The sequence below is a fragment of the Charadrius vociferus genome, unplaced genomic scaffold (assembly GCF_000708025.1).
Source record: "Charadrius vociferus isolate BGI_N301 unplaced genomic scaffold, ASM70802v2 scaffold326, whole genome shotgun sequence".
Lineage (NCBI taxonomy): Eukaryota > Metazoa > Chordata > Aves > Charadriiformes > Charadriidae > Charadrius > Charadrius vociferus.
The window spans coordinates 3,022,130-3,041,377 of record NW_009649062.1 but is presented as its reverse complement, the minus strand read 5'-3'; the positions used below and the strand labels follow the sequence as shown (position 1 = coordinate 3,041,377).

At 37.7% G+C, this 19,248-nt stretch overlaps 1 protein-coding gene across 1 annotated transcript in view; it reads left to right on the top strand.

Annotated features, from left to right (window-relative positions):
- Positions 1–11,190, top strand: part of TANGO2 (transport and golgi organization 2 homolog (Drosophila)) — a 28,259-nt gene extending 17,069 nt beyond the window's left edge. The window contains exons 5-8 of the mRNA XM_009888116.1: positions 4,968–5,038; positions 7,282–7,435; positions 10,385–10,489; positions 10,931–11,190. Coding sequence (XP_009886418.1) covers positions 4,968–5,038; positions 7,282–7,435; positions 10,385–10,489; positions 10,931–11,051 — 451 coding nt within the window. The 3' untranslated portion in view covers positions 11,052–11,190. The remainder of the gene's footprint in view (positions 1–4,967; positions 5,039–7,281; positions 7,436–10,384; positions 10,490–10,930) is intronic.
- The last annotated feature ends 8,058 nt before the right edge of the window (positions 11,191–19,248 follow it).

The window sequence follows — 19,248 nt, the reverse complement described above, 5'->3', positions numbered from 1 at the left end:
AGTGTTAATATTAAAGTAGGTCATTAGCAGCCAACTTTTCTCCTGTGTTTTAACTTTGGTTTACTTGTTCTCCCTGTGCTTAGTCGTTGTCTGTATCATATTAATTCTTATTTACGGATTATATTTTTCAAAGTACTGCTTGTTGCTTTTGAGATATAATAGAAATCGTTTGCTCCATGAAACACAGCAATTCAGTAACTTGAGGTGACCTAAAATACTTTATTCGCACATTGCTTTTTCTACGCCGCCATTCATGGAAAATGCCATGTGCCAGCGTTATGAGGATATGACTTCTGGTATCCTTGTGTGTGACTGGGGCCAAGAAGTCAGACTGGTCTATGAATGACAGCTCAGCTCAATGCTCTCCTTTTTCAGCTGCCAAGGGATTTCTTCTGGTATTAGTACTAACTGTGTGCCAACTCCAAATGTGCTGATCGGAACCAGACTTGTAGGAAGGTGTCTAACCCCAGCTGGGATAGACAGGCATCATACATGTTAACATCACTTCATGCTAACCATTAACTGCCCATAAAGATAATGCAAAGAATGCTGAGGAAAGACCTGACATTGCTAAAATGGCCAGCTGGTCCTAACCTAACATTAATAAACAAGGACTTGAGTACATTAAGTATAACTTCAATTCAGTTTTCAGCCTTTGTCTAGACTTTGTTTATGTAACGCTTTGCAAGGGCCATAATGTGCTTTGAGCAAAATGATTAACATCATCCTGTTTTCAAAGGGTTTGGGTTTTGAATAACTGAACTCAAACACCCAGATCTCCTCACAGAAGGTCTGTTGGTCCTTTGAACTCCATTTCTTTTTTTACTCCTGTAAGGTCCCAGGCATCTCAGATACGTAGCTTAGTATTTGCAGCCAAATAAAGTATGGCTCAGCTTCTCTGACTATGTAAAGTTTTGCCTGTCCCCTTGAAGACCTGTCAGAATTCAGTTAAGGGAAGAATGTACGGGAGTCTTGTATTTGAAATTTTAGAAAATTTGCAATAGTGTCCATCTAGCTTAAATGCAAAGTATCTTGGTAAATTATTTGAAGGATCTGGTAATAGGAAAAAAGAGTCAAAGACTTCTCATTGTATCTGATGTGACTATAAAAATAGTTTCAGGAAATAAACCTTTTGCTCACTGTTCTCATACAAATTCATTTGACAAATGGACCACTCGATGGATAAAGAACTGCCTGGACAGTCGCACTCAAAGAGTTGCAGTCAACGGCTCGATGTCCAAGTGGAGAGCCATGATGAGTGGCATTCCTCAGGGGTCGGTACTGGAACCTGTACTATTCAACATCTTTGTTGCTGACATGGACAGTGGGGTTGAGTGCACCCTCAGCAAGTTTGCCGATGATATCAAGCTGTTTGGGGAATTAGACACGCTGGAGGGGAGGGATGCCATCCAGAGGGACCTGGAGAGGTGGGCCCAAGCCAACCTCATGCAGTTCAACAAGGCCAAGTGCAAGGTCTTACATCTGGGTTGGGGCCATCCCAAGCACAAATACAGGCTGGGCGGGGAATGGCTTGAGAGCAGCCCTGAAGAGAAGGACCTGGGTGTGCTGATTGACGAGAAGCTCAGCATGAGCCAACAATATGCAATCGCAGCCCAGGCGGCCAACAGCATCCTGGGCTGCATCAGAAGTGTGGCCAGCAGGTCAAAGGAGGTGATTCTGGCCCTCTACTCCAGTCTTGTGAGATCCCACCTGGAGTACTGCGTCCAGCTCTGGAGTCCCCAACATAAGAAGGGCATGGACCTGCTGGAGCGCGTCCAGAGGAGAGCCACAAGGATGATTGGAGGGCTGGAGCACCTCTGCTATGAGGAGAGGCTGAGAGAGTTGGGGCTGTTCAGCCTGGAGAAGAGAAGGCTCTGGGGAGATCTTATTGCAGCCTTCCAGCACCTAAAGGGGGCCTACAGGAGAGCTGGAAAAGGACTTTTTACTAGGGCATGTAGTGATAGGACGAGGGGGAATGACTTTAAACTGGAAGAGGGCAGGTTTAGATTAAACATTAGGAAGAAATTTTTCACTTTGAGGGTGGTGAGGCACTGGAACAGGTTGCCCGGGAGGTTGTTGAGGCCCCATCCCTGGAGGTGTTCAAGGCCAGGCTGGATGTGGCCTCGGGCAACCTGGTCTAGTGGGAGGTGTCCCTGCCCATGGCAGGGGGGTTGGCACTCGATGATCTTCAAGGTCCTTTCCAACCTAAACCATTCTATGATTCTATGAAATGTTTCTGCAGACGAGTATACTGGAAAAAAAAACTGCTGAACTAGTATAATAGGTGAATATTTCATTAGAGTTTTTTCCCGTTCTTCGAGTAATTTATTTATAATACTTAAGCTTACTCAACAAAGAAAACATTGTGTGTCAGGTAAAAACAGCTTTTCTTTTGATTGCTGTGTTTACCTGCTTGTGAACTGACTATACCTGTTTTCTGTGTAACTTCTAATTTGGAACTTGTTTGTACCTGAAGGAGTCTCAAGAAATAGAAGGGAAGTTCAAGTTGTTGCTAATAATTTTTTTTTCTTCCCCTTGTACTTCTCAGCAGCACTTTCTCATATTCATTGAAAATGCTATATTCTCTGCCTTAGTGTGTTTAAAAATAATCCTTTAGAACCCCCTTTTGTCTCTGATTAAGAAAATGCAAGTCTTAACAGATTCCATAAGTGGGTCAAACACACAAGTTAATCTGTGGTAGTGGAACATAAATTTGCATTCCAAGAAATTAAGGAAATTAAAGAAAATTCTGCTCATATATTGTGTTTTGCTTTGTTTCAACTGCTTTTTTTATGGACTATCTAGGTATTCCCAATGCAAATAATCCAAATAGGATAAAGAAACAAATGGCCTTTTCACTAACATGCCTTTTTTTTTTTTGTTATTGATGGATAAGAGCATTTTTACTGAATCACAGGTAATGCGTTGACATAAGAACTCTAGCAGAGACTAATAAAAATCTTCAGTGCATAAGAATTAGGGCCGCAACAGGAAGGCAGTGATTGATATTCAGTGCCTTGCTGCAAGTAAAGTGTACTAGTTGTCACGATTCTGATGTGGGCAATTGTCTGGAGAGTTGGAGTGGTCAGTAGGGAGTCCTGAGATCAGCATAAGGTAAATTTGAACCAGGATCTTAATGTTGAAAAGAAAAACAAAGGTAAGGAAAATAAATGTCTTTTAAGCCACTAGAAGAAAGTCCAAAAGATGCCACATTTCTTTTAATAGTAGATGAATTGTAAATTGAATAACTGAGAGCTGCTTATGTGATATTTAGTAATAAAAGCAACAATACACAAACACCACCTGCTATAATTACTGCCTTCTAACTATGCTAGAAAACTTGGATGTCTTTCTGTGAGGCACCAGAAGTGTCTCATGGGTTTGGGAGGAGGAAGAGTTGTGTGCAGTAGAGGAAAGGCAGTTTTATTTTTGCTTTATGTGTTGGGGTTTGGTTTTTTTTGTAATCCTCCTCTTGCCTCTTCTGACTTGTATAATTAATGAGTTAATATTTCCCTCTGCGTTTGACTGTCTTGCAAAGGATGCTCTAGAATGTCTTTCAGAATGGCTTTTTAAGAAGAATGTAAACAGCTAAATCAAGACTGTTTTGCTTATTATTAAGGTTTGAGTAGCGGATGCTAACTTATGCAGAGCAATTTAACTTCCAGTGCATCATTAATGAGATTGCATTCTATATACTCTTATTTGCATCAAGGCACGGATATGTCTTTCTATCTTAGGGAAAAATGAGGAGCTGGAAATGGCTTCTCTACTGTATTATGTTTTATGCTACTCAATCCAAATCCAATCTTAACTGCAAGTTTTGTGTGTGTTTGGTTGTTTGTTGATTTTTTTTAATTTATTTTTTTTTTTAATTCACAAAGCCTATCTGCTGTGTAAGGAGCTAGAGCTTCAGGGACAAATTAAAAGCTGAACTAGTCAGAGTGTATTTGTTGGTAACTGGAAAAATACTCTCTTCCACAAGTAAGAACAAGTAAATCACTACAGTGAAATACAGAATTATATGATCTCATGGCTGTGTCCTGGTAAATAAAAAAAAAAAAAGGCAATCTGAGGAATCACTGTTTCTTATCAGTGGATGGGATTGAGGGTTGTTAAGAGTGAACCGTCTCATGGCAATCCATTCCCCACCCTCCATTTCCCATACAACACATAAGGCTTATTTGTGACTTACTTTATTTTTCTTTTTACTTATCAGTTGATTTTGTATTTGCATTGTCAGTATCAGTACAACTACTTAAAAATCTCTGTTGTTTGGATATGATGATATCTTCTCTGCCAAGTGAGAGTTATTTGCAATGTTGGAAGCTGTCTTTGAATGTTACGTGAGATCCCCTTGCTCAACTGTGCACGAGAGAGTGAGTGCTGAAGCCAGAGAGAGAGCTTACAAACAGTAACTACAAATATCTGAAAATGGCCTGAAGATACATATATGTCACTTAAAGGACTCAACATGTCCTACAACATTGCCATAAGTGGACCTAAATTTACTTCTGCCAGATAAAACAGCCCACAGTAGTCAGCCTCTTAGAATGCAGTAGCGGTTCAAAAGAGATGATGGGAAAACATTACTTGCTGTGATGGATGGATTGTCCTTTTGTTTTAATGTGCCCCCTTCCCCCATGTAACTAAATCTCCACTTGTTCAAAGCCATACAGATTTTTGCTATTAAGCCTGGCTACTTTCCATGCAGCCGTTCTGGATTTTTACTGAATTTTATTACAGTTATGCTTAAAAATGATAATGGGGCTATTTGACAGTGCTACAGCTAATACAGTATTTTGAGAGGAGAGTAATAGAACTCATCAATTAATCTCTGGGCTGTGGTGTCATAGTAGTAACAGTGGGAGAAACATCTTGCTGTGTTTGAAGATTGCATGAAATTAGAGTGTAATCAAATATAGAAGCTGATGGGTTTTCAAGGAGAAATTCTTATTTATATTTTTCAGTACCACCAAAGGAGATGTAATTTGCTACTATGGAAACAAAGGAGAACCAGAACCTGTTTTCCTAAGTCCTGGTAGGTTTTCTTTAGCAAGGTCTGAATTTTACTCTGTTATTTTAAGGAAGTCAGAACGTAGCTGTAGTGCTCTAGTAATTTAGCTATTTAAGCATTGTCTTTATTAACTTATTCTTTGCATTCTTTAAAAAAAAAAAAAAAAGAAAGAAAAAGAAGATTAAATGTCCTTAAATACATTTAAGTATTTTAATAAGTTTCAGTAAAGAATCAATAGTTCGTTGAAAGCTTCTGTCCATGTCAGCGTACCCACCTGCACTGCAGTTAGTGGGGTGCTCCTTAGGTGACCATGACTGAAGGACAGAAGTCTGTCTTAAGGAATGGCATTTTCAGAGGTTCATGGACTTGACCCCAACTCTTCTTACCCAGCATTGTTAAGGGCATAGTGTGACTATGCTTCTGTAGGGACAGAGTTAGCTTAAAAAAATTATTTAAAAAAGTCTGTCTTATCAAGTGGCTTCATTGAACATATTTAAAATTTAGTCCTTTGCTAGCCGACTACATAGATCAGTATTCCAGAATTCATCACCAAAAAGCCAATTTAAGTGGACAAGGACACATAGAAGGCTCTGAGCAATGTAGCTGGTTGATAACAGTTAATGACAGTGGCTCATTTTGCCTGCTTAGGTTAGTGGTCAAAATGTTGCTGCGAGTGGGCAAATAGGTACTGTAACAATTACAGCATAAATTCTTAGAAATAGCTGTTAGATTTTGTACAGCTGCCAGCACAAAATAGGGTTTAATACAAACAAACAAACAAAAAAACCCTTAAAAAATCTGGCTGCTTATTGTAATGAGAAACTGAATCACAAATTTTAGGTATGTGCAGACGGTAGCAAAGGTAATTCTGGTCTCCACGCTCCAACAACATTTTCAATGTACATGCCTGTCTTTAGGGAGAGCCGAGGTTAGGTAATCTTTGTGCTTATTTGTTCAGATTGAGGTGAGAAATATAGGGTACCTCTAAAGAGAAAGCTCCTTCTTGTCATCAAATGTTGCTTTGCGGTGTTTTTCAAGACTAAAATCAGAGGCAAAACCAAATTATGATTAATATAGCTAAACTGGAAAAGAATAGACTGCAAAAAATATATAATTCTATTGTACCTTTTTCATAGTTTAGCAAACGAGAGGTTAAAAGTAACTGCTGCAAATATGGATTAAGTAAAACTGTCAACCAAAGTACTGTATATTATTAGCAGAAGAGTGCTGAAGCACAGGCAAGTGTAAGAGTCACACGCACTGTAGTCTCCTCTTTAGGCATGGGGTATGTGTTCTATAGCATACCTGCTGATAAAGGTTAGCTGGGGAGTCACTTAAATTGTATTAAAATTTGTGAAGTCTGTAATGACAGCTGCAAATCACCACAATACTATTTCCAATTAAATTGATTTATTCCCCCTTCCTGAACATTATTAAGTGTGTAGATACTCTGCAGCTAGAAGTGGTCCACAGGGACTGGTCTGTAAATGCTTGATTGTTATTGCTTTTAAATCTTAAAACTTACCACATAATCTCCTTACAACAGATTTCATTAATTTCATGACATGTAAAGCTTGAAGGGTTAAAGTTGCTTTGCAGAAATAAACTCAACATCATGATTACGAGTTATTTTGTGCTTAGGTTATGCAATACCCTTATGTTTCTATTAGTGCTGTGTCCTGGAGGGGAAAAAAAGGCTTTGATATTTCACCTGATTTCACACCACATTGTGTTAATAACAACTCTGAAAATCTTAAATTCAGCTAATTTTAGTAAGCTTAAAACAATGATGCTCTGAAGTGGGTGTTTTGGAGGGGTGTTTTTGTGGTTGTGTATTGGTTTTGTGGGGGTTTTTCCCCCTAATAAAACAGTCAGAAATAGTGGTCCGGAAGAGTTGTTGAGAAATGGTTAGGTTATTTTATTATGAGTTACACACCTAGGGGATTCTTACTATCTGGAAACGTGTTTATAATGTGATACAATAAATACTACATCTTTGATACATAATTTAATGACCTCATTTATTTTTGAAGCAAAATGAAAACTGGCAATAGGATGAATAAGCAAATCATCGTAAGAGATTCATGATGAATTTGCTGACAGCATTTGTTTCTGTCCCTTAGACCGTGTGGGATAAGATAATTATGAAGGGGTTTTTTGTGTAGTACATATGTTAATTTTCTTTGCTCCAGAGCTTAGTAAGTTGTTTAGGTGTTTTGGTTTTGTTTTGTGGTTTGTTTTGGTTTTGTTTTTTTTTTTATGTCTAGGAATATATGGATTGAGTAATTCTTTGTTGGATACGCCATGGAAGAAACTTCAATACGGGAAGCAGCTTTTCTCAGAAGTGGTCAAGAGAAGTCAAGACCTTAGCAAAGAAGACTTGGTGCAGGAGCTTCTTACAGTGATGAATAATCAAGAGCCGTAAGAACATGATAGCCAGAGTTTACTCAAAATGCAATATGACCAGTTTAAAAATTGCACATAGAAACTACTTTGACAGAAAAGAAACTTTTGTCTTATATTAATTGACTAAAGCTGGCTAACGAAGGGCAAAAGTAGTGTTCTTTCTCTCCACAAAGACTAACTTGCAACAATATTGATTATTTTTTTTTTAGGCAGCAGACACAGTAAACATTATTACTGCAGTCTTAGTACTGATAGACTGTACACCGATTGCTCTGTGCCCTTTTCTTTTACAGATTGCACTTCTCTTAGTAAGGGTAATGAGAGCAAGACAAGGGATGTGTAAGTTGCTTGCTGTAAGCTTTGTGGAAGCTCCCTGTAGGATAAGGGTCAGTTCCTTACTGCACACAGAGTAAGCACGTGCTTACACGCGCAGGTTCGTGTTAGTAGCTGCTAGCTATTCTGTATTGCTGCCCAGAGTAGACACAGAAGGTGGAGAAGCAAGCTGTTTCCCAAGTAGAACCAGCTGCCTTCCTCGAAAGTGCAATTATTTTAGGCTAAATGAGGGAAGGAGGTAAGGGAGTATTTGCACAATTCAGCCATAGGCCTCTGCTCAAGGAAGTTCCCAAGACGTAAGTCTGAGTATCTAAGTAAGGTTCCTGCACTCACTCCTGGCTGCACAGTGGACCCGAGCCCGTAAGCTAGGTGTTTGCAAGTAAAGGAATTTGATACCATTTAAATGTCCAGACACGGAGCAGAGTAAAGGAGGTGCTGTGGTGTAAATTCGTATCATTGCTCACCGTCCAGTCACTTCCATGTTTAGCCCGACTTTTACCTGTCTAGGGGGTGATTTGTGTTGAAGCAAAGCTTTTTCTGGTATATATAGATCCAGTTTCCTAACTTTATCTGTCAATTTTAATGCCAGCATTCACGTCTATGGCATTTTTCAGTGGTTCGAAATAAACGTTTACATAAGAACTCAGCCATCTTGAACCATGAGTAGTAATTGGGAAGTCTGCTAAGCTGTCTTAATTACTTTTTTCATCTGACGTCAGATCAAGTGATTTTTCAAAAAATTGTTATACTTTACCTTTTACGAGTAAAAAGACAAAGGTATAAGATACAATACAGTCCAAATGATCTCCCTTAATGTTCAGTACTTCAGTATGATTTCATCTGAAATCATCTGACTCCAAAATGGAAATATTTATTTACAAAAAGCAGTATTTAAAACTTAAGACTGTAATCTCTCCAAAGGACACTTCAAGATGAAATGATCTTTTTATAATAAATACGAACATGTGGATATGCACTAGCTTTCAACTTTCTTAAAATATCTTACTGCATATTACTTTGTGATCACTTTGTGTGTGTGTTACAGGAATTAAGAGGGTAGAATGGTTGGTGGTGCTGTATGAGATAGAAGCTGACAGTTCTCACGGGCTATTTGCCTTCCCTGGTACATCGTGGTATGCTCCAGCCACGTGCCCAATGCAGGAGTGAGAAGAGCTTAGTTGCTCTATTGGCTCTAGAATTGCACCTGTTATTGCTTCTCCCTGAAACACCCACAGGTCCTCTTCTCCACCACAACAACAAAGAAAATGATCCCAGTTAGATGTAAAGGTCAGGTACAGTATAACAAACGGCTCAGTCTCCTCTGCAGATTAGGATAAGCTCTGAAAATGGGGTTGAATTGATTGGTCTGATTTGTTCTGCCCTATTCCCCAACATTGACTGTACAGCTGATAGGCTGCTGAATTATGGTTATTTTATAGGCTCAACTGGGTCTGTCCTAGGAGGCAGAAATGAGATCATTTCGTCAAGGTGGAAGAAGCTTAAAAATCAAACGCAAAACCTGCTATAATGATAGTTAAATTAGACTTTGATAAATAAAATTGGAATCTTTAATTATTGAAATAGGAAGCTGTACTTCCGCCTAGCATTTGAGAATTCATTCTGGTGATGCGAATGGAAAGCCATGGATGTAGGGTTGGTGCCGTAACCTTTGTGACCTTAGCATCTCCTCTGTGGGATGCTGATACTTGTATAATTACAATAAATGAAGCTTGATGTGCTTTATAATAAAATTATGTTTCTAAAAATCTTTCAAGCTTTGATAGGAATATATCAGGAAATATATCAGGACTTTTTATCAGGGATTGGAGCGATAGGACCGAGGGATAACAGTTTTAAAGTGGAAGAGGGGAGATTTAGATTAGATATTAGGAAGAAAATCCTTACTCTGAGGATGATGAGCCCCTGGCCCAGGTTGCACAGAGAAGCGGTGGCTGCCCCATCCCTGGAGATGTTCAAGGCCAGGTTGGATGAGGCTTTGAGCAACCTGGGCTGGTGGGGTTGTCCCTGCCCATGGCAGGGGGGTTGGAACTAGATGATCTTCAAGGTCCCTTCCAACCCAAACCATTCGGTGATTCTATGGTGTGTCAAGAAGTTTGGGCGCAAGCTCACCTTGTCCTTTGCTGCATCTTCATAAACTTTATTTTAAGGATTGTCATAGGTATTTTCCAGGTATTCCAAACAAGATCAAAGGAAGCAAAGAGGTCTTTCTTTGACACTAAAAGAACTCCTGGAGTCTAACTGGAAAAATGCTGGTTTATGGGGTGTGCCTCAAATTACTTGATCGTTTAATGTTTTAACTGAAACTAAAATACAGAAAAGATTGTAAAATACAAAGAATAACAAGGAAAGTGGAAAAACTTGTCAAGATATGAAAAAATTTCTTTAAGTGAGACAAAAATTCAAGACTTTGAAAGAATCTCTATGGGAAGGAGCTTACAAGCTGTTTTATCATTGGTTTTCCTCATATTTTAAACACAGTTCACACTTTTGTACTTTTTGAAAAGTGATTGTTACTTATCAATCACTCAGTCAACACAGCTTGGTTCAAGAGGGATGAATGTGTTAACTTTTTTGTTACTTATTACTTTAATACTTTTTTTTTTTTTTTAGTCAGTTACCAGACCCTGCAATTGAAGACCAAGGGAAGGATTATATACGTCCTATATTGAACAAGTATGCAGCTGTATGTGTGCGTTGCCCAGGTTATGGAACGAGGTAAAAAATTCATAGTCAGAATTAGTTGTGTACTGGATCAAAGCGTATCTCAAATCAAAATTATGCTGCTATAAGTTTTAACTCTGACCACCTCTAATTTTGATTTTATCAAAACAGGAAAGCTTTGAAATCGTGTTTTTAGCAGAAAACCACAATTATCTTCTATATCTGAGGAACTGCAGAACATATTTCTCTTCCAAGAGCAAGAATAATTTCATCTGCACAGCTAACTAACTTAGAGGTTTCTTTAGGCACGTCATTGTAATATGTAGCTGCTGTTTTCATACATTAAAAAACATATTACTCTTGTTTAAAAGAACATGTATTTCCACTTTTCCCATAACTGATGTTGCTGTTTTTACCTTTGGGGATGAGGGATAGGACCCTGCAAATTTATATACTGGACACAAGGCTTAACCTTCTACTCTTATGTTGTTTCAGGACTAACACAGTCATTCTGATTGATTCGGAAGGATGGGTTACTTTCACAGAGCGCACCATGATCAATGCAGATGTCAACCAGTGGAAAACAAGCACCTATGAATTCAAACTGCACACTTAACAACTTTCCATTTGAATGGTTTGTAATAAAAGCAATGAGAGAACAAGCCATTAAGCTCCAGTAAATGTTTTGTGCCAGCCTCCGCAAGCTAAAAATAGCAAGGAAAGCAAAAGTTTATCTAAACTGGTAGCATACCCTATCTGTCTCGCAAATCCTTTGGATAAAACCAAAAGAAGAAACTGTTTTTACATTAGGTAGCAACTTATAATCAGAAATAAATTTTTAAATAGCACCCTGCCTTCAGGGCAAGGCCATCTTTGCCCAAGACAAAGTCATTGCTTTTTTTTGTGGGTGTGGTTGGTTTGGGTTTGGTTTTGTTTGGTTGGTTTTTTTTGTCAAAAATGTTTTAGGTAGTGCTTTAGTGACGTTTCAACTATTCAGCAGTGCCATGGCACAGTATTCTGCCTGGGCGGGCAGAGCAGGGGGATTTCTTTACATTTGTTTTCCTGTAGAGCATTCTGTCTTATTTCTAAAACATGATTTGAGAACAGATGGGAAATTTAATTCAGTCTCTGTTCAGTTTTACTGAAAAAAATCATGGGAGCAGACTTGCTTATCTTTCACTGGAATAAAATTATTTGTATTGTGACATCTTGTTTCCTGATAGTCTAATTAGCAATATTGGTTTTCTTATTTTCTTCCCCAGCAGGCAGGTAAGGTATAGGTATCTGTTTGAAAACAGAAGCTGAATATGTAGTTTACATCTATCAGCTGTTTTGTACGTGTGCAAGTTTGGCTTCATTTGTTTATGGGTATAATATGTTAAAGCCTGGTGTGACTACTCATAGATTTTTAGTAAAAATAGCTATTTGTTGTAAGGTGACATTATTGCAGTCTTATATTGCTGAAAAAGTTGGGTATTAAGATGCATTACTTATGTTCTAACATCTGTGAATTAAAAAGCTATTTAAATGCATGCTTTTTTCAATTATTCAGTGCCAGTGTAGGTGATAGAAGATTCTAACTAATACCAAGATATTTTAAAACCCTAAGTTATTTTGCTGCTATGGTGTTCTGGTTTGATTTATTTTGGATGCTAAATATAAAGTTAGTAATGGACCACTGTTATTTTTTTTTTCTAAATATCTGAATGTATTCTTTTTACAAGCCTTTGATTATTAACTAATTATTACAAAGTAGCAAAATATCTGATACTCTTCAAAGTTGTGCAGCTATTCTTCTCTACTCAAGCTTGTGTGTTCAGACACTCTCACTAGTATATGTGTATGTGTCTGTTTGTAATGGGGGCAGCAATCAATTAGACTTGCCATTGAGGTGAAGTACTGTGAAAGGCCATTCCCAGATTTCTAATTGCCAGGAGATGCTCAAGCAGCATTTAGTCAATGATTTCCTTTATATTTGCATATTTAAATAGCTTCTAGGTACCAGGACTGCTTGCACAACTAGTCACAGGTGGTTGATTCAGTACTACATGAATGACTTTTTGACCACCTTGGTTGCAAGACGATCAATACAGTCTTATTGGGTTGCACTTGGTTTCAAACTTGGCGCCTTCCCGACTGTCTTTCTGAGCTGGAAGAAATGGTTAGCCCTCTCTTATTTTTTGGTGACTGTTTAAACCATATGTTTGTATGAATAAAAATCTTATTGTTATTTTTCAATGCAAAGAAATAGCCATAGCTGTCTTAAATTTGAATTTGACAAATGCGTATTTAAAAAGAAAATTCTGCTTCGATAGCTTGCTCTTACTGAGAGTTTGCATAGCAATCTTTTTTATATCAAGAAAAAAATCGCCAGTGTATATTTGAACAAGACATTCTCTTTGAAGACATTACCTAAATGGCAAGCAAAATGCTTGCATGCCATTTCATGCTAAAAGCATTTATAAACCTTTGTTTTTATAGTAGTCCTGTAATTATGAAAATTCATTCTTTTTTTTTTTTACATATAGGCAAAAGAAAAGCAAGTCAGAGCTTAGATGTAAAAACAGATGATAATAATGTATTTTACTTTGCTTGAATCAAAATTTTAAATCTGGGACTTGCTTTTTCTCACAATTAAACAGTAAGGAACTGAAACCTCTGATGTTATTTTTTATCGTGTCAGAGTAGTTAAAGTGAGTCTTTTTAACTTCTTTTGAAGCTTTTGACAGTTTTGTCATTGGCTTTGGTCGCAACAGGATCAGGACTGCAGTGCAGATATCGGCAAATGGTGCTTGTCCAAAGAAATGATCAGGTATTCATGAAGTGCATAATTTTCTGTGTGCAAATTATAGTTGCAGTGAATCCACTGGAAAAAGTAAACTGTAGCTAAATTTAACAAAGAAAGTATTTTATTTTTATAAAAGTATTTTTAAGAACAAAAGAGGATTTTAAATATCAGTTTTAAAGGATATAAAGGAAAAAAGTGTATATAGGAAATTATTGCATGGCTTTTTACTAAGTTTGCTTATATGTAACATCTTTTCAAAGTCATAAATTTGCAACATATTTTTGTTTCCTGTCTTTTCCATAAAAATGGTAGTGGAAGAAATTTTAAAATATCTGCAAAAACTCAATTCTATTTTTTTGCTTAAAGTTGTTTCATATTGTTGTTTACATGTGTGTTCAAAACTAGAAGTGGAATAAAGTCCATCTGGTGACCAGTCTTTGGCAACTTCAATAGATTGTGCATTTTTGCACATATGTTTATGTTAATTTGCCTGTAAGTTTCTGTGATAAGATGAAGGTAAAAATCTTTCATGAGGTATTAGAAATGAAAGAGCTTTAAGTCAAGTCCATTTCTGGTACTTAATTCCTTTTTAAGAGTGCTGTATTTTTTGGGGGTGTGTTTGTTTTCTGTTTTGTGTGTTAGAGTGTTTTTTCTATGCTGTTGCATGGTTATACTTGTCTTATCCAGGTAAGAAATTGGAAAATATTTCTTCAAAGCTAGTAATCCAGGGGGCATTTTGCCTTGTTTTCCAGGTTAGTAAACAGAATGTATTGATTGGAATGTTTCCAGGCCAAATATCGCAGTAATGTATTCTCTGAAATACTGTCCAACTTCTGACAACCAGTATGTGCCTACCCACCTCCCCTCGGAAAAGCAAATGTCCTCTCCTTACTAGCCCTGGCTGGATTCCCCTCCAGGCACAGCAAGATCAGGTAGAAAACACAGAGGTTCTTAAACACTGAATGTCTGAAATGATGTCTGGAGCATCCCTCTTCCTGCTGTGACCTCAGGGTATGTGGACTCTGCCTTCTCCCTTGCAGACTGGAGCGGATCCTTCAGATCTTAGTACCAGAATGTGCCAAACAATCCCTTAACAGAAGAGGGGCTGGCATATTCTTGCCTCTAAAATGGTGGAGCAATCTTAGCTAGTTTTAGCTTTACAAGCAGTGACCTTTTCAAACTGACACTCACTTTGAGAAGACAAACAACTGGTATTGTCATTGTGAAGATGGAAACCCAGATGAAATCTAGGGGAATTCCCAAAATATGCAAAAAGAAAAGCTTCATTAACTCACGAGCCTCTGAAGTTGTGGCTCTTGAAATTAGGTGGTTGCATCAAATGTTTGTGGCAAGAGAAGTTGTTAATTCTCAGGGACCTTGAAAATAAGTATAAATGTATGTTAGAAGTACTTTGAGGGGCTCAGGTGTCCCGTCCCTGTCTGTCCGTCCGCCCTCCTCCTCCCTCCCCCAAATGGAAATAATCACAGCAGAGATACAGTACAGAAGGAAAAAAGCAAAACAAATGCTTCCTTAGTGAAAAGCCAGAGCCTCACCAAATGCTACTGAAGGGCAAGAATCCAGGTTTACTGTGGAAAAAATCAGATCCTGGGCAGACACGAGACTTTTGTGACCCTAAGTTGAAACTACCTTCATGTTCTGCTGTACCTGGACGTAGCGGTGGAGATGTAATTGTCTTGTCTCCCTGCTACCAGTAGCTTTAATAAATACACTTTTAACAGACCAGAGAATGAATTAGTCCTTTGGAGGTCCTCAGTATGTTCAAAGCTTAACTGATATTTATTGTTACAAATGAAATATACCAAACTAAATATTAAGACAAAATATTGATAAGACTCGGAACATTGCTTTCCTAATATCGTAAGGAAATAAGTAATTTCAAAATGAATCAATGAAGTACCAAGCAGTAATAATGCAATAATTAAAGCATCTTAAATTTTAAATTTAGGTTGAAGAACTTAATGCATATTTATGGCTTAGCAAGCATCCCTATTTATATGGAATATTAGCTACTAGGAATTAGTTTTATATTATTCGGATTCACGTAATAGAACATTGCTAATGTTCTTCATCTGATTCATTTTCTGCGGAGAAGTCTCATTGATAGCTTCTGAGGATTTAGGAAATGGTCTTGACTTGGTGAAAATAGAATCTGTATTGTAATCAACTGGAAAGGCAATGGAATAAACTGTGAGAATTGCATAACCCATCAGTATGACTCATGCTGTGAAATATAAGTTAAAGTGAACAGAGGGAAGAAAATGTTGAATATATAAAATGAATATATAAAGTAATTCTTTCTGGAACAGCCTGTATCAAGAACTTAGAAACTGAATGAAAAAGCAGTATCAAATTAAAATACTCAAATCTCCTGTCTCTCTTAAAACAGAAGACATAAGGACTGAACTTAAGGTAATAGATGAGGGAGAAAAATAATAATGTAAACTTTTATATTAAGTAGGGTAAGCAAGAATTACAATCTGTGTAAGGTATACATAACATGAATGGGGGGAAAAAAGCAATTTCTCTTCTGATTCACATTAAATTTTTGTGTCTTTGCTAGAAAGATAAATGGAGAAAAACAAATTCAAACTAAAAACAGATCAGAAGTTGGAGAAATGAAGTGGAGAAGGCCATGCTTAATTTAGCAGAGAACAAATATAATGAAGAACATCCATTACATTGAAAGATGTTCCAAAAATTCTCTGAAAAAGCTTGGATGGAAAAGGAGTGGGTATTTACAAGTAGACAAAGATGGACAGTGTAGCTTTAAGATGTCCAGGTTATATCAGGAATATTTACTGGCAATCTATTGAGACCTTTATTCTAAATATGAAGTTTTGCGTGGCCTGATTAAGCTACTGTTTTGTACAGAGAGATAAAAATATAGATTCCTACATTATATATAAAATATAATATGTATTTATGTGTATAAAATATATTTACAAAGAATTTGGTGGACAATTTGGATTCATCATTAGAATGGAATATCTGTTCCATGATAACTTGCATTGAACCATGCCAAAAAGGTCACTCTACATAGAGAATTCTGTAGTGTGTTGCTAGAGAGTGTATGTTTTTAAAAGTGGTTATAACACAAAGGTAAAATAAACAGCAAGTAGGACTGCAAAGTTGAAGAATACTTGACAGTGACTTCAACGGAGGCATTAAGTTTAGCAGATGAGTAAAACAAAATAACCTCCATATTCTGAATAGCTTTGCTAAAGTGGCACCTTTATCGGCATGCATTTAACTTTCATCTCATTCTGTGATTTATCTTATTTTCTTTCTTTGTGTCTTTACTAAATATCAGCGTCAATGGTTACATTATTAATTAAAACTGTAGTAGTTGCATTATTAACTATTTGTCTCAACAGGCAAAACCTTCATTTTTTTCCTAGAACATTATAAAAATGCACTTGAAGTCCTGATCTCACTCCTGAAGACTTTGAGCTGGAAACAGCATGCAGTGATGTATTCTTTTCATCAAAAAAAACCAAAACGACCCATAAAACCCCCACACCCTTAAACAAACAAACAAACCCCACACACCCAAAAAAACCCACCACCAAACCCCAAACCAGAACAACCACCCTGTGCACAGATTATAAAGCCTCAACTCAAGCTGTGATTGTTTCATAGGTATGTAATTTGAACTTCTTTAAATTATTTTGAATTGCATAAAAGAAATTGTTATGAAAGTAATTTATGCAGAATACATTTTTATCTATGAAAATTAATATGAAATGTAATGATGCTACGGAATGTTTTGGTCTCTGCAATTATGATTATGTAATAGTAACTTAAGAAAGAATTTAAGCAAATGTATAAGCTGCTCTTTCTGTGAGCACTTAACAGCATAGTTAATCCTCATTTAACTTGCTCTGAAATAGCGGGACTTGAGTGCATGCTTGATAATCATTACATGCTGAAGTGTTCTCAGTAAAAAGTTCTGGAGCTGAGCGGTTTTTTATGAAACTTTATTTTATGAGCTTGCTCTTTTTGTGGCCTCTGAGAAAGGCCCTTGCCTGCTGGCGCGGTGGGGAGCCTCAGGAGCCAGCCTCTGGTGACAGGGACTGTTCCCAGGGCTGGCTCCTCCGACGTGGCAGCCCGCGCGGGCACAGAGCCAGCCCTGGTACTGGCTTACCAGATTGTGTAAACACATCGATTGCTTCTGTTTGGTGGAGGAAACCACACCGCTTTTCAGACATTAATTAAGATAGATTAAATAATAAACTGGAGAATATGTGGAGCCGGCAGTGTCTCTTCTGGTGGTACAACATTATAATGAGTATTCCATAATTGAGGCTTTTGCCTCTCGTTAAAAGAATGTGCTCTTCCAAGAAAAAGGTGAATGAAAAGCTAGGTGTTTTTCTCCCCCTGTACTAGCTCTGCTGGGAATCGCTGCTGGAAATAACCAAAGTGCCAAGTTCTTAGTCAAATGCATTTACCCATCTCATGTTTGTCATGTCTCACTTGAATGGCCGGCATTTAGAGAGGAATTAACTGTCCTTTCAATTACAGATGGGGCTACATTAGTACCTTAGTTTGATTAGTAGTGCCCTTACATATTTTTTCTGGTAGTCCCTATTCACTGTTCTTCGGTCGTGTTTCAGGGCAACCTCAGATCACAGGGACTGGGCTGCTTTCCGATGGAATAGAACTGGTAGATGTGCTTCAGGAATGTGCTAAGTGTACTCCAACAGGTAATAGGTTTAGCCTGGAGCCAAACTGTCTGAAATGCACATAGCATGGGGATTAAGTACTCGGCACCAATTGTTTTGCTGCATAAATCTACTTATGTTGGTCTGCTTTACTTATAGATGTAGCGGGTGATAGATGTGTGTTGTGTCGGTATCCTTGCAGTATGGCAGTTGCAAATTTTTCTGTTTTCTTTAGCAATACATTGTGCCAGTCAAGTCTGAGTACTCTCTTGATATAATATGCATGTGTTTAGACTGGCAAAGCAATCCCAGAGTGGCAGTTACATAAAAAAAGAGCCATACCAGCACAATTGTGCTTACAGAAGCATAACTTGTTTTGCCTCTGTTGGGGAAAACAAAGGCACTGACATTTATGGTTTTGCTCATGTAAGTGCAACTACACCTGGATTTTTGGCAGCCAAAGTTTATGCTCCTGATTCACCTCTGCGTGCCACCAGCAGTATATATAGTAGCCCAAGCTACAGAATTGGAGCAAGTTTCTTAGCTGTAGTTCACAGCAGTCCTATGGAACAGTAAAGTACACTTTGTTATCACAGGTTTGAATTTAAAACATCATGATGTATAATGACTCAGGAGAAAAATTGCCACTTGCCAGAAGTCACTGGCTGGAGAGGTTTAGGAGAAGCCAGGATGTCTAAAGTAGTAGTTGTCAACGGAGTGCTACTATAGCTCTTGAAAAGTAACTAAGATTGACTTGCAGGGTTAGTTTAACAACTGAACAGTAGCATGTGGTTGAGATGCGTGACGTGAAAGCAGCCACAATGCTGGCTCAGAGGATTTTGTTTTCTTTTATGCTCAAGTTTATCTTTACAAATTGCAGATAAGCATTATCTGTTTTAGAAAAGTGCTCTGAGCTCTTGGGATTGAAAGGGCCCATAGAAAGCAAAGTATGAAGTGTGGTATTCTGTCCCACATGGATGTTCTTTCTTTAATTTTTTCTCTAATATTCTCATAGATAAATTTAGCGTATTTAAGAATGCTGAGTTTTCAACCCTAGGAACACGTTTGTTCAATGTGTCAAGAACAAGCAAGGGCAGGATGGGTCACTGTATGATAGCACCAAGCCAGGTCCAACGGGCAATTGCAGAACATGTTACTCATGAGTGACATGTGCAGTACAGTTTCTAATGTGACGGTCGCCTAGTTAGCTAAAAATCAGCATAGGTTTTCATCCAAATTTGGAATAGCTTTTTAAAACAAACAAAACCAGAAAAGGTTAATTAAACCAAATTGGTCAAAGGTGGATTATTGGATGTGGCGCTAAGTGCTGTCCTCCTGCCAGT